The 14,814-nt window shown below is 43.2% G+C and overlaps 1 protein-coding gene across 1 annotated transcript in view; it reads right to left on the reverse strand.

The window, feature by feature from the left end:
* Eaf1 (ELL associated factor 1) overlaps positions 1-14,814 on the reverse strand; it is a 19,359-nt gene continuing 4,545 nt past the window's right edge. The window contains exons 3-6 of the mRNA XM_057769339.1: positions 14,085-14,221; positions 11,494-11,684; positions 8,518-8,751; positions 1-6,488 (exon numbers count right to left, since the gene is read on the reverse strand). Coding sequence (XP_057625322.1) covers positions 6,442-6,488; positions 8,518-8,751; positions 11,494-11,684; positions 14,085-14,221 — 609 coding nt within the window. The 3' untranslated portion in view covers positions 1-6,441. The remainder of the gene's footprint in view (positions 6,489-8,517; positions 8,752-11,493; positions 11,685-14,084; positions 14,222-14,814) is intronic.

Below are 14,814 nucleotides of genomic sequence, written 5' to 3' on the forward strand. Positions count from 1 at the left end.
TATTGATCTAACCCATTTCTAATAATCTGTGTAGCACCACGAGCTGGTGGCTTACCAGGGAGATCTTAACCTGCGTCTGTGTCCAGTGGGAGAATCATGGTGACTGCCTGACTCAGCTTCTTTCTCCCAGCATTCTGTTCTGTTTACTCTACCCACCTAAGGGTTGGCCTATCAAATGGGCCTAGGCAGTTTCTTTATTAATTAACCAATGAAAGCAACAGATTAGAAAGAAATCACTCCCACATCACCCTATTTTACACAGATTTTCAGTTAAAGAAACTAACAACCCAAGACATTGAATATATTGCAGACCTTCATTTTTATTTAAATATATTCATCTTGAGAGAAACTACACAGCAAATATAAATGTAAACATGCATGTCTACATCAGAATTAAGCCAAATGAATTTTTAGGCACAAGATTTTAAATATCATTAATAAAGGAGACAAGGAATCTAAGACCAAAATAACAGAGGCAACAAAAACACACTTCCTAACACTTCCTACTGGTTAAGGCCTGAGTCTTAGAAAGTATATGTTCCTTGCCAAGTGGAAAGATCCACTTTATTGTTCTTAATACATATCTACAAAACAGATTAAATTCTCTTTCAAAATAATGTAATAAATATATCATACACACACACACACACACACACACACACGTTAAACCATACTATCAATAAAGAAAAGAAAGGACTTTGGAATTTTCAAGTTTCCCTATTACTGCAGCATACCACCCATAGATAAAATTATTCTGCTACAGAAATAAATTAACCAGTGGCATTATTACAAATCTCTAGTTTATCTGTATTGCATTTTCCCAAAACTTTTCAAAGGATTGCCATGGCTTCTCTGTAGAACTAGTTTTCCCACCTCACCCAAGTGGCTAACATTGCATAGAGCAAAAAGGTAATTTAAAAATTCAGTAGGGACTTGCATGGGTAGTTTCAGCTTTGTTTCAATGCCTGGAATGATGGAGGAGGGTCATTTGTCTATCTGTTGCTTTCATTGTTTAATTAATAAAGAAACTGCTTGGCCTTTGATAGGACAGAAAATTAGGTAGGCAAAGTAGACAGAACAGAATGCTGGGAAGAAGGGAAGTGAGGCAGATGCTATAGCTCTCCTCTCCAAGATGGATGCAGGTTAAGATCCCTTCTGGTAAGCCACCACCTCGTGGTGCTACACTTATTAATAAAATGGGTTAATCAAGATGTGAGAGTTAGCCAGTAAGAGGCTAGAGCTAATGGGCCAAGCAGTGTTTAAAAGAATACAGTTTCCGTGTAATTATTTCCGGGTATAAAGCTACAGAGTGGCGCTCCAACATGGTAACTAATTCCACGTAAAACCTGAGAGGGCTTAAAAAGGAGAGAGAATTTAACACAGCTTTTTGCTGTTTGTGGGTAGCATCCTGCAAAGAAATTTCCCTGACTCAGCAGCCATAGTAGGAAAAAAGCTGCTACAGGTTTAAAATGCAGCTTCCTGGGCTGTGCTGCCAGTGCGAACTCTGGCTATAAAGCATTTCAATGGCTTTTATGAGACTGGATGTTTGTGTTCCCGCTCGGGATCGGGAGGAAAGTAGCTGAGACCCTGTCCTTGGCTCAGCTCTTCCTGCCTGGGCAGATGGCAGAATCAGACTTAGGCAGGCTGGAGAGCATGGCGGATTCCTGCTGACATACAGAGAGATGTTTTCAGACTGCAGTGCTCTGTGTGCCCGATTTGCCGCACGCTCAGTCTCAGAGTTAAAGTGCTGAGTGTGGCTCCTACCTGGTGACCCCAGAGCTAGTAGAAAATGGTACGCCCTCCATTTTGAAATTGGAGAGAGGTAGAGCCAACATCCACAGCAGCCCTCTGCTCTGCAGCTCAGAGGCACAAGTGACCCAGAGGCACAAGCAGCTCCGCCATGCTGAACTGTGCTGGTCTCAGGCAGGAACTATCGTAATTATCCTAATAACCGTGCAATTAAGGTTTAGACTGGCAGTAAACAGGTGGTACCGTATTACCTCTACATGGCGCAACTTTAAGTTTTTAAGAAGTGCTTAACATTTTAAGAAGTGCTCCTGGATAGTAAAAAATTACAGATTCACAATAGGACAGATTCAGACATAAAAGACCACTAAATGGGTCACAATGTTGGATGGGTGTACGTAAGCTTGAGAGAGAGAAGATAGTGAGAATAAAAACAAAGGGTAAAGTCTTTAAAGAGACAGAATACAGACAGTTATAGACTAAAAGAAATAAAAATAAGCCACGTAAAAATGGAAAATTCACAGAGAGTCTGGATTATGTACATTGTGTTTTCTTTAAAAATTTTTTTTTTTTTGGTTTTTCGAGACAGGGTTTCTCTGTGGTTTTGGAGCCTGTCCTGGAACTAGCTCTTGTAGACCAGGCTGGTCTCGAACTCACAGAGATCCACCTGCCTCTGCCTCCCAAGTGCTGGGATTAAAGGCGTGCGCCACCACCGCCCGGCTTCTTTAAAATTTTTGACTATAAAGGGAGCTAAGTACAGAGAGACATTTCATTATATGGGCTACCAAGCTAGACCAGAATGGATACCATAAGGGTATGACTTCAGAATTTGGACCTAAGGATATGATGCTTTGGAGTGGGTCTTCTTTTGTTTCCACAGAGGATGAGACCCTGTGGATTGCTTCTATCCCAATTTGGCATGATAGACCACACCCTCCTGAAAGGTTGCTATGAACACCCTCAAAAAATTACTTTACTCAACTGCCAACTGAGATGAACCTGGCACACAGGTTACACCATAAAAGACCTGATTAACAGCACCCCCATACAGCAGGAAGCAGTTTAGAGAGAAAAAACTGTACCCATGTTCCCAAATATTGTTTATAAATGTTCTTTTACATTTAAAGGGGGATAGATATGAATAATTTACATTGGTATAAATTTTGCTTTATTGGTATTAAGTTAAGGTCAATTTTGTTATATGTATATGTATTTCTGATCTTTATTAAGGTATTGTGATTGTGTAATTCATTTAAAAATGTAATGTATAATCAGGAAATATAGGTTGTTAATGAATAATCATCGATAATGGTCAAGCTTGTAGTCATGTAGACATTCTTCATATCTTTCAAAGACTGCAGAATATGGCATTTAATGTTTTAATAACTTAGGGCTTTTCATGACAATGAGACATGTCTGTTCCTGGCAGCACCAATCTACTTCGAGAGGAAGATGGGCATCGAAGAGGCTCCTTATGGAGTTTGATAGCCATTTGGGCAAGAAACTGATCTTGCCTGGACTGATGCATAAACTGGACACAGAGAACCCTCAGAGAGAGGACTGCTGAACTTGCCTAAAGGTGAGATGGTCTTTCGGGGTTCCTGCTTCATAAAAGAATTTGCAAGACATTCTGCAGGACACAACAGATAGTGACTGAACTGCCTTTGAAATTTCCTGCTCCACGGAAATGTCTGCTGGATACTATGGGCCAACAGGCCGAAGATGGATACCCCAACGGTACAGAGGAACTTTGGGTAATTGTCCAGGCAGCAAGATGTCTCTGTCATTTCTAGAGTTTTGAAAGTTGCTTATTTCTTGTTTACTTAGGTAATATTATATCCTTCTGGAGTCTTTGATGGAGTTGAAGAATGGATAGTTATAGTTTTCCTTAGTTATGATACAAGATAAAATAGATATAAATATTGTAACTGTAATTCTTGCTTGATAACTGTTTTGTTATATGTAATTTTACTATGTTAAAGTGAAAGCCTTTCTTTTTTGTTTAAACAGAAAAAGGGGAAATGATGGAGGAGCGTCATTTGTCTATCTGTTGCTTTCATTGTTTAATTAATAAAGAAACTGCTTGGCCTTTGATAGGACAGAAAATTAGGTAGACAGAGTAGACAGAACAGAATGCTGGGAAGAAGGGAAGTGAGGCAGACGCTATAGCTCTCCTCTCCAAGATGGATGCAGGTTAAGATCCCTTCTGGTAAGCCACCACCTCATGGTGCTACACTTATTAATAAAATGGGTTAATCAAGATGTGAGAGTTAGCCAGTAAGAGGCTAGAGCTAATGGGCCAAGCAGTGTTTAAAAGAATACAGTTTCCGTGTAATTATTTCCGGGTATAAAGCCACACTGGAATGTTTCCCCTATGTTTATTCTCAATCCTTAACTAGTTAGTTCTCTCAGCCTCCTGCCTTCTAAGCTAGGAGCACATGCATGTCTACTTCTGTGATAGCAGTCCCTACTTTTGAGGTGCTCATACCAACCAGAGACCAGGTAGGAGAAAGGCAATTTGTACGCACACTAGGACATACCCCAAAGGTGGGAAGACCTGAAGAGTTGGTGAAGATGGTGCCTGAGGAGTCTGGAGAAAGTTGAGTGGGTGAAGAGGAGGGAACAGCAAAGGCACAGAGACAGGAAGGAAGTCACTCGGTTGGCACAAGGATACCCCTGAGAAGTCATCATTGTCATCATCAATGTAAGAGGCAAGAGTCTGGATTTTCAAAAATGGTTCTTGTTGGGTTTTTTTGTTTTGTTTTTTACTAAGGAAGAGAAAGGAGATGGGAGCACTGAAGGACTGTGCAGAGAGCACAAACTGGAGCCAACAAAAGCACGTGGTGCTGGTTGGCCAGGTGACAGGGAGTCTGAGGCTCAGAGAGTCTGATTGACCAAGCCCAGTGGCACATGCAGGCACTTCCTATAGAAACAGTCACTGGCCAGCATGCCCACACACGGTTTTGTCTACAGAAACCAAGGCTTTGGAGAAGGGCAGAGCAAGGGGAGACTTACATTGCATATTTAGTTCAAGTTCCTGGAACCTGCCCCAGTGTAAGCAGGCAAAGAGCAGTAAGACAATTCAATTCCCAGATCCAGGGACAATTCAAGCCACCCAATCATAACCTGCACCTTCCCTGAGCTGCCATTACCAAAGAATTATAAAGTAATTATCAGTTTGCTACAAGGAGGTTCCCACCTGCCATGGAGATTCACCAAGCATCGCCCCAGAGGCTGAGACCCCAGCACAAGGTACTTGGGCAGAATGGTGTACATGTGCTGCTGGGCAATGGCTTCTATCCTGCCTCAGCTTACTGCAATCTGCGGATCAAACAGTTAGGATCATACCTATACGGTACAAGTCTAACCTAAGCCCCACCATGGACCATTCATTTCCTTTCTAGGTCCAGAACACCTCCCTCCACTAGTTCAGGAGAAAGGCTTATGTGAGTGGGGGAAAACCCAAGGGAAAAAGAGCATTAGTATTATCTTAAAGACAGGAATTTCCTCGGATATATTCATTCTAACTACATCTACTGTGAGATGGGTGGCAACGTACAAGTCACCACACACTTCCTCAGCGTGGAACATTGACTCCAACCAGTTTCCAGCAAGAACACTGCAAAAGGCAATCTTGTGATTCTCTTCTATGAAAATTCCAATTGGTCTGGGAGTCAGGCACAAAAGCATAGAGAGAGCTCATGAAGAGTGTTTCATAGGGCAGAACTCCTATCTGGACTCTGGAGGTTTGTGGCTGGTCAATCTGCTCAGAGGTTCTCCACCACACCCCTCCTTGATTCCTATCCTCCGCTAACAGCCACGGGATTCAGAATACCTAAGGATGGATCCATGTGAACCCAGAAGTCTCAGATGAGCTGAGGATGTGTGTCAGCATGGCAGCTGCTGCTCACTCCACCTCACATACACGGGAATTGCCTGAGTCTGAATGGCAGCAATGCTTCTGTCTTTTGGAATCCGACAGAAACGTCTGTGCAGAAAAGTCTGATGCCAGCAAATGTAATTCAAAGAAGTAGCGAGCAAGCGTACACCTGAGACAGGTGACTGGCCATTCCCTGCAGTGTGCTTTCCTTTCCTAGCTGCGCTGAGTCGAGCAACTGGATTTCCAGCACACACACCCACACCCCCACACACCCACTAATTGACCCAAAGACTCTGCCAAGGTCTACTTCTATGGTCTTGTCAAACTGGGTCACACAAAACTTCCTTACCACTTCATGTCAAAGATGGAAAGTGGTCTTAACATATTTCTATGACACAGTTTGAGGATCTCCTTTCTTTCCATAACCCTCAAAGACTTTTATTTTACTGGTACAGACTGCCTGGCCAAACTGATGGCTGCTGAATTACTGGCCTGGTGAGGACAGGGGCCTTGAGTGCCCGAGACCAGGGTGCAATGGTCTGTTTTTCATTAATAATGTTAACCACGTGGAAACAAAATTCCATTCGTTCTCCTATAGATCTACTTAAACTCTGAAACAAGAGATTGTTCAAGAACTATGTGAGAAAATCACCCACCACCACCAAGTCAAAAACTGAGTGTCTGCATGCTCCCAGGCCTTAACTCCTCCTACAGGCCTTGCTGTGCAACATCCTCCTGTGGCGTGGAATCCTGGCAGAAGTCGCTGGGTCTTGCAGCATGTCCACGTACCGGAAGCAGATTTCAAAAGCCTGGAGCTAGTCATCACTGTCACTGCCAGACTCACTTAACTGCAAGTCATTTCCTACGAAAGAAAACAAAATGAAGCTAAGAGCATAGTGGTTAATAACTTCTCTGGCTCCTCTGCCTTCTTCACTTCCCTCTGCTCTGCCTAGAGTGTAGCTCTTTACACTTTAATATGCTTATTTTCTCCTTCACTTAAAACATCAAGACTTCTTTAAAATTCTTTGGCTGGCTGCTCAGCTATCACATAATACTAAAAGTTTCCAAATCGGGACTGGACAACGGTTAAGAGCATTTGTTGCTCTTGCAGAGGACCCAGGTTCGATTCCTGATACCCAAATGGTGGCTCACAACTATCTATAGCTCCAGTTCCAAGGGCATCAAACATGCACATAGCATAACACATACAAGCAGGCAAAACATATACATAAAATAAAAAGAATAAATCTAATTTAAAAACAAAATAAATACCAAAAAAAACTTTGTTAATCCAATTTATAAGGCAGAAAAACCAATCTGGCTCACTGAAAAGGCTGGAGCAGTCGACATTCTAAAATAAACACTCTTTTTAGTATGTGCAAAGCAGTTTGGTACTGCTTATTAGTACTGAGAAGGAGCAGCAAGTCAGTTTTAAATGTGCTAAGAAAATAGAAATAACACACAACATCTGGCAGACTCATTCACATTAAGTTGCTTTATAATTATTTTATGTATATGAGTGTTTGGCCAGCATTCATGTCTATATACCATGTGGGTACCTGGTACCCTTGGAGGTCAGAAGAGGGTATTGGATCCCCTGGAACTGGAGCTATAGGTGGTTGTGAACTAGCATGTGTATGCCAGGAATCAAACCCAGGTTGTCTGCAAGAACAAGTGCTCTTAACCCTAAGCCATCTTAGTAGCTTCATGAAATTGTTTTAGGAAAAACTAAGTAGAGCCAGGTGTGGTGGTTCATGCCCATAATCCCAGTACCAAGGAGGCTACAGCAGGAAGACCACGAATCCAAGCCCCAGGTGTGGTGGCTCATGCCCATAACCCCAGTACCAAGGAACCTCTGGCAGGAAGATCAAATTAAATTCAACCTCCCTAACTCCCCACCCCACTTTCAAAAAAGTTAAGTAAACAAGATGTTTCCATTATGGAAGCTGAGAGCCACAGCATGCCAATCCAGTGTCACCTCTGCCTACCTCTGACCAGGATATTTCTATTTCTTTAAGAGAAAGCTCCAGATTCTTAGATGGTATGTAGGTATCTAGAATTCAAAAGGACTCAATACTTCAAGTTCACATAACAGAAATGTATATAAAAGAACTTTAGCTGATAGCAGTTGAATGAAAGTGAACATCCATATTTCTTTAATTTAAACCAGCTTTTTCTGTCTCTGGACTCAGCACCCTTGCAGGCCCAGCATCATCCCTAAGGACTTCGTTTTTTGGCTGTGTGAGGACAGACTTCTTACCTGGACCTCAACTTACACAGACGACAGGGCACACCAGGCAAAATGCTGAGGTGTTTTAGGTGAAGGCCAGACACTACACACCCAACAAGGCCTGCAGAAAGGAACTACCCATCCTGGAATGTCCACAGTGTTGAAACTAATGTCTGCTTGGTTTCTAACCACATTGCAGGGTTAATCAGGTCTGCATCCCATCTCTGTTGCCAGGCCTTCTAACTTCATCATGCAAGGTTCCAGAAAGGGAGTGAGGGAGGGAGGGAGGTAGAGGGAGGGAGAGAGAGAGAGAGAGAGAGAGAGAGAGAGAGAGAGAACACAGAATCGCCCCACTCTGAAACAAAGCCAATATTTATGGCTTTTCTCTGTTACCTTATCAACTGCTGGAAATCTACCCAAGCATGACAATATCCTGTCTTTTCTCTTGCCAAAGGCTACCTAAATAGAGGTAATGGGTTAACTTTTAAAGTCACAAGTAAAGGGTAAAAAGAAAAGATTGTGAATTTGGGGTCTCCCCAGTTTGTCCTTGTCAAGAACCTTCCCTATGCCCTAAACACCTATAAATATAGGTTCTGGCACAGGGCAATAGAAGCTGCATATGGTGTGCCCTGTCTCAGCCACTAAAGGAAGACACACTTACTGAGCGTATTCATCAGCTGAGAGCTTCCTTGGGGCCGGCTGGTTCCATTGGCCACTGTGGGCCTGCTGTTGTAGGACTGCTGGTGTGAAGGCTGGGGAGGAGAGGCTGGGCCGTTGTCCTCTCCTCCGCTGCTGGAGCTGTCGTCATCACTCCCAGAGGAGCTCTCGGAGTCAGAGGAACTGCTCCCACTGCTGCTGCTCATCTGCTCGATGATGTCGACCTCAGCCCGCAGCTCTGCAACGACACCAGAGCATCAGCACAGCCCTGCTCTGAGATGACAGGAAGTGTCTAGGAACAGTGAGCTGACAAGACCAACTGCAGAGAGGGACTTCGACCTTCCCTGTTTCTGGAGTACAACACAATGAACCTCCAAACTGACAACAATGCCTACTCCATTTTGGGGCTGACGGGAACACTGAATTCATCAAAATGAACAAAAGGCAGAGCTGCTACAGAATGACTCTTCTGTGTAAGGCACATCAGGGTTATTATTCCCTTAAATACAGACCCTGATTTGGGTGTGGTGTGTGCCCATAGCAGGTGGAACTTGAGTTTGGGACCAGCCTGGGCTACAGAGCAAGACCTTTTCCACAGACAAGCAGACAAATGGGAGTTATTGTCTAAAACTCCAGCTGAGAGAGAAGAAAGAACAACACTTATGGAGCAGCAGCGAGTCAGAGGGCTTATTTTAGATCCTACCTCAGTTTCTCTTTCTGTCACTGTAATGTAAGCAAGGATTTATTCCAGTTCCCAGCTATCAATGAAGTCACAATGCAGGGACCTGAGGCACTGAGTCACTCTGCACCCAGTCACATGCAGAGAACAACAGAAGCCTGTGTTTGCTCACTTTCTCTTCCTCTATGGTCAGTGACCAAATCCGATGGTGCCTGGTGCCACAGACTCTTGGGGGTATTCCTACCTCAATTTAATCTAGACAATCACCTAGGGCCATGCCCAGAGGTTAAATAAACCTTCACCGGAGTGCCTAGAGGCTTGTCACTAAGTGATTTCAGAGCCTGACAGTTGACAGTTAACACTAAACATCACAACCGCTGACTAGGAGTGAGGCCCATGTCAATGGATTTCCTCAGCCACCAAGGAAAAGAGACAACTGGCCAGCCTGTGTGAGCCTGAGTCCTTTCTGACTCCCATGGACACCTGTAAGGAAGACCCTGGCAAGGGGGGCACGGTGTGGGACAATTCTACATTCTGTCAATTATGTTTTCAATAAATGCTGATTGGCCAGTAGCCAGGCAGGAAGTATAGGCAGGACAACCAGACAGGAAGTAGAGGCAGGGCAATGAGAACGGGAATATTCTGGGAAGAAGGGAACTCTCTCCCCAGTCCTGTCCAGACACTGAAGAAGCAGGATGTGACCTGCCCTGCTGAAAAAGGCATCGATCCATGTGGCTAGATAAGAATAATGGGTTAATATAAATTATAAAAGCTAATATGAAGACTGAGCTAATGGGCCAATCAGTTTTATCATTAATATAGACTTCTGTGTATTTTCTTTGGGATTTACCGGTTGTGGGAACTGGGCAGGACAGAAACCCCAACAAGGAGGCCCTCATGTTACAGAATGGGCCCAACTTGTGGACAGCTGCATCCACATAAAGCCTGAAATAGCCTGGGAAGTAATTCTAGAACAAAATAACAGCATTACGCATGGTTTCTTGGTAGCAGCAATTTCTCAGATCTGCTCTGCTTGCTAGAGGCAAGCAAGAGCTCTCATCTAAGAGAGGCTTCCTGACTCAGCTTTAGCTATAAAGCCTTGTAACTCTTTTAAGAGGTCCTGCCAAGAAACACTTAAATAGTGTTGACAAAAAGCTGACCGCATGCTTTTCCGTTTTCAGCTGTAGTAGGAAAAAAAGCTGTGCCATTTTAAAATGCTAGCTTTCTGGGCTGTCCTGTCAGGGCAAACTCTGACTCTTTCAGGCAGGCGGTCTGACTACAGAGCATTTGAATGTGGTTTGTGGGCACACTGCTGCAGCTTGCTTGCTGGCAGGGACCTTGAAACGCCATAGAGTTGTGGCAATAAACATGGCTCCGGCAGGTACCTCAGCCATGATGCTAGAATCTCATAAAGCTAAGGAATGGGGTGGATTCAGCCATCAAAGCCACAGCTTTAATCCTACCCATATTGCTTGTGCAGTCAGAAAAAGAGAGTTATACAGTAAGGAGAGATTCAAAGAAAAAAAAAAACCTCTAAATGTTTTACTGTATGTTAAAAATATATGCTGGCTTGGGAGAGAAAAGAAAAAGGATAAAGTCCTTAAAAAAGAAAGAGAATAGTTGGGTGTGGTGGTACACACCTTTAATCCCAACACTTGGGAGGCAGAGGGAAACGGACCTCTATAAATTCAAGGTGTGGTGGCACATGCCTTTAATCCCAATGCCTGGGAGGCAGAGGCAGACAGATCTCTGTGAGTTCAAGGTGTGGTAGCACACACCTTTAATCCCAACACTTGGGAGGCAGTGGCAGGTGGATCCCTGTGAGTTCAAAGATAGCCTGGTCTACAGAGGGAGTTCCAGGACAGTCAAAGATATACAAAGAACCTGTCTCAAAAAGTAAAAGTAAAAATAAAAGAAATAGATGTTAAAGTAACGTCACATAAAGGTGGAAAATACACGGCGAATCTGGATACTGTATGTTATATTTGCGTACATTAGTTAGTATGTGAGCTCAGAGAGCTCAGAATCTACACACTGAGAATACTCTTTCCAGGAGTCTAAAGCCCTGGATAGCTTTGGCTGATAGTAGCGCTTACTTAACCCCTAAGCCTCTAAGAATGCTGCCAAGACAATCCCACTCAACCCGAACTCATTCTTGTGAAATGATGCATGTGGGAAAAACGTCAGCCCTCAGCAGCTCTAGAGCCAGCAGCTCTGGTGACACATCTATAAGGTAGTATGAACTCTGTGAGCTTCTTGAGAACCCTGTGCCTGACAGCATGCACTAGCCCAGCGTTCTACCTCTTTTGATGTCATCCAGCTGGGGCTCAGGTGAGGGCGTATCCTTTAAGGGAGACGTTTTGGGTCCAGTTGGAGGCTTCGTTGGGGCTCGGAATGGTATGGGTGGTGGAGGAGGTGGTGGCTGCGATGGCTGTGGGGGACGAGCAGGCTGTTGTTCCATTCGGGCTTGGATTTTACTGCTCCCCTCGGCTCTGAAATAGATATTAAATCAAGAGGCAAAATAGTTTCTCTCCCGATGACCAAGCACACGGGCAGTGTTTGCAGAACCAGTGTTCTTTCCGGGTGACTATAAATCTGATCTTTACGACTTCATGAAAAAGCACTCAACATCCACATGGCTACTGCATCCTAGAACTGTACTAAGCATTAGCAATTCAAAACAATGAAATGACCCTCTGCTTCCAAGGAGCATACTTTTTTTCCTTTCTGAGTCAGGGTCTAACTATGTACTCTGGGATAGCCTCAGCCTTCCAAGAGCTGAGATTATAGATGTGCTACATCTAATATAAGTTCAGCAAGGAGATAAAACACAGATATAGTGTGATTAAATGTGTTTATAAGAAAATATCACAATGACTTAAATTCTAATATACAGTTGTAATAATAAATAAAGTTTCTGAATAAACTAGATTTTGAAATGTTGGCAGCTTGCAAAATTTTCCATTATTTCCATTATCTACTTCCAAGTGAGAAATTTTACTCATTAATAATAATTCCTCCTGCTCCTCTCATACATGCTGTGATTGTTTGTGGGAGCCCGGTGTATGTGGGACTCCTAACAGTGGAGTGGGGGTGTCTCCGACTCTTTCGCTTGCCCTTGGAGCTCTTTTCCTCCTACTGGGTTGCCTCACCCAGTCTGGGTTAAGGGGTCTGGCCTAGCCTTACTGCGCCTTGGTATGCTATGTTCTGAGGGGCCACTGGGAGGCCTGCTCTTTTCTGAAGGGAAATGGAGGCACAGAAGACCTGGTCGGGGGAAAGCTGGGAGAAACTGCAGTTGAGATGTATTGTATGAGAGAAGAATTAAAAAAGAGAGAAACCAAAATGCTCAGAAATGACTAGATGAAAAAAAGATACACTATTCAATAACCAATAAAAGGTGTCTGTATACTAAAAAAATAATAATTTCTTCTTCAAATGGAATAGCCCAGTGTTTCTTAACTTTAGCATCTGCACAAATCCGCTGGAGATCTCTGCAGGTTCTGACCTAGTAGGTCTTGCTATTCTGAGAGTATAACAAGTACCCAGGAGGGATGCTGCTAGTTCCCAGACCACAGAGTAGAAAGGGAACAGAGCACCACTGGTGGCACAGGAACAGCAGGTTTACTGTAGGCCTTGATACAAGACAAAGGGGCAGGACAGAAACAGGCACTACAGCCTTATCCCCTAGGGTGGGGTCTCAGCTCTAACAGTCAAATTAGGTAAATCACAACTTCTGCGAAGCCCAGGTGCATCCCCTGCCTCAAAGAAACAATAATCTAGAAATTACTGGTAAAGACTAGGTACCACACCTAAAACACCCGGCATATGGCCCATGATAATCTTAACGAGTGGGAGCTTTTCCTTTTCTGGTAAAATGAGTGAAAGAAGAAAACTGGCTCAGGGAAGCAGAAACAGACATCAGGCTGCAATAGCTCTCAAAATGTAATTAGCGGACTTGTGATTTAGCTCAGTGGTAAGAGCACTTGCCTACCATGTGCAAAGCTCTGGATCTGATGCCCAGTACCCCACCCCACCCCACAGAACCCGTAATCACTATCTTACAATGAATACTCTATTCCAGGGTCTTTATATAATAAATTGATGTCCAGACAAACTCTAATGTTGAATGACCTACTAAGAAAGTTCACTATTTAAAAAATTAAAAAACATTTTGTTTTATTTTAAATTTTTAAAGTTATATTTCTATCCGTGTGGGTCCTGAGGACTCAACTCAGGTCATCAGAGTTGGTGGCTAACATCTCTACCCACTAAGCAATCTTGTAAGCCCGTGTTCTGTCGTTGCTGCTGTTGTCTTGAGACAAGGTCTCATGTAACTAAGACTAGCCTCAAACTCACTATGTAGCTGCCAATAGCCTTGGCTTCTTCATCCTGCTGCCTCCAACTCTCAAATGCTAGACTTACAAGTGTGACCCCCCATAGTCAGTCAGCAAGGGTTTATCTGACAATATAATCACCTCAAAACATCCCAATTTATAAGCAACAATTCACTCTAAAAAGGTTATGCAATTGTTATTTTGTAATTTTAAGTATATACGTATAAATCAAATTCCCCACTTGATAGTATGAGAGCAATTATGAGATTGACAAAATTGGCTCAATTATAAGTACCTTGTTTTCCCCAATGACTTCATGTTTCAGCTCTTAAATGCGTTATTTACTGCATTTGAGGGAAATGTGCATTTCTGTCTGAGACAGAAGTAGCTAACATTACTGATGGGACACTATGAACAAGCAGATGTTGGCACCTTTATAAAATTGGACTAAATACCAAAGATTTAGAAACGTTTAAGGATATCCTTCAGGACAGCACCTGTTGGCACACATGATCCCCACAGTGCAAGAGGAAGGGAGGGCACAGAAGTCAGCCATACCTCGTCTTCTTGACCTGAATGCTGCTGCTGAGCTTCTCCAGCACATACTCTCCGGTGTCATGATTGATAATGAGCACACAATCTTTCTGATAAGGCCGTTTGTTCCCTTTAAACACGGTCATTGGTGGTGTGGACCCCTGTTTGCCACAAAAGTATAAACACACCAGTTATGAACAGCCACCTTTACAAAGGACACTGCCTCATCCACCCTTCATCAGAGCTACTCAAAAAGAACAAATGGCAGCCAGGCATGGTAGCACATGCCTTTAATCACAGCACTAGGCGGGGGATGCTGAGGCAGGGGGATCTCTGTGAGTTCAAGGCCAGCATGGTCTACAATGCAAGTTCCAGAACAGCCAGGGCTGTTAAAACAGAGAAGCCCTGTCTCGTAAATAAATAAATAAATAAATAAATAAATAAATGAATGAATAAATAAATAAATAAATGCTCCTTTAATAAAAAATAAAAGAAAAAAAAAAGAACAAATGACCAGTCTCTGTCGAGGCAAAAGGAACAATTAGAACATAGCAAGCATCTGATTTTAGGTAATCACAAATGTATCATAAAAGTTTTAGGTTATAAGGCACATTTTTAAGGGTGTGGGGAAACGTTTCAAGAATAGTGCTACATGAACTAAGAACAATAAACTTTTCTCTACACTGTGACTGGTTAAACTAGTGAGTGATCTGTATTCCTTTGCAATTGAAGAGTCCAGGGTTTCTGTATCACG

Source organism: Chionomys nivalis, chromosome 5 (genome assembly GCF_950005125.1).
Source record: "Chionomys nivalis chromosome 5, mChiNiv1.1, whole genome shotgun sequence".
In the NCBI taxonomy this organism is placed as follows: domain Eukaryota; kingdom Metazoa; phylum Chordata; class Mammalia; order Rodentia; family Cricetidae; genus Chionomys; species Chionomys nivalis.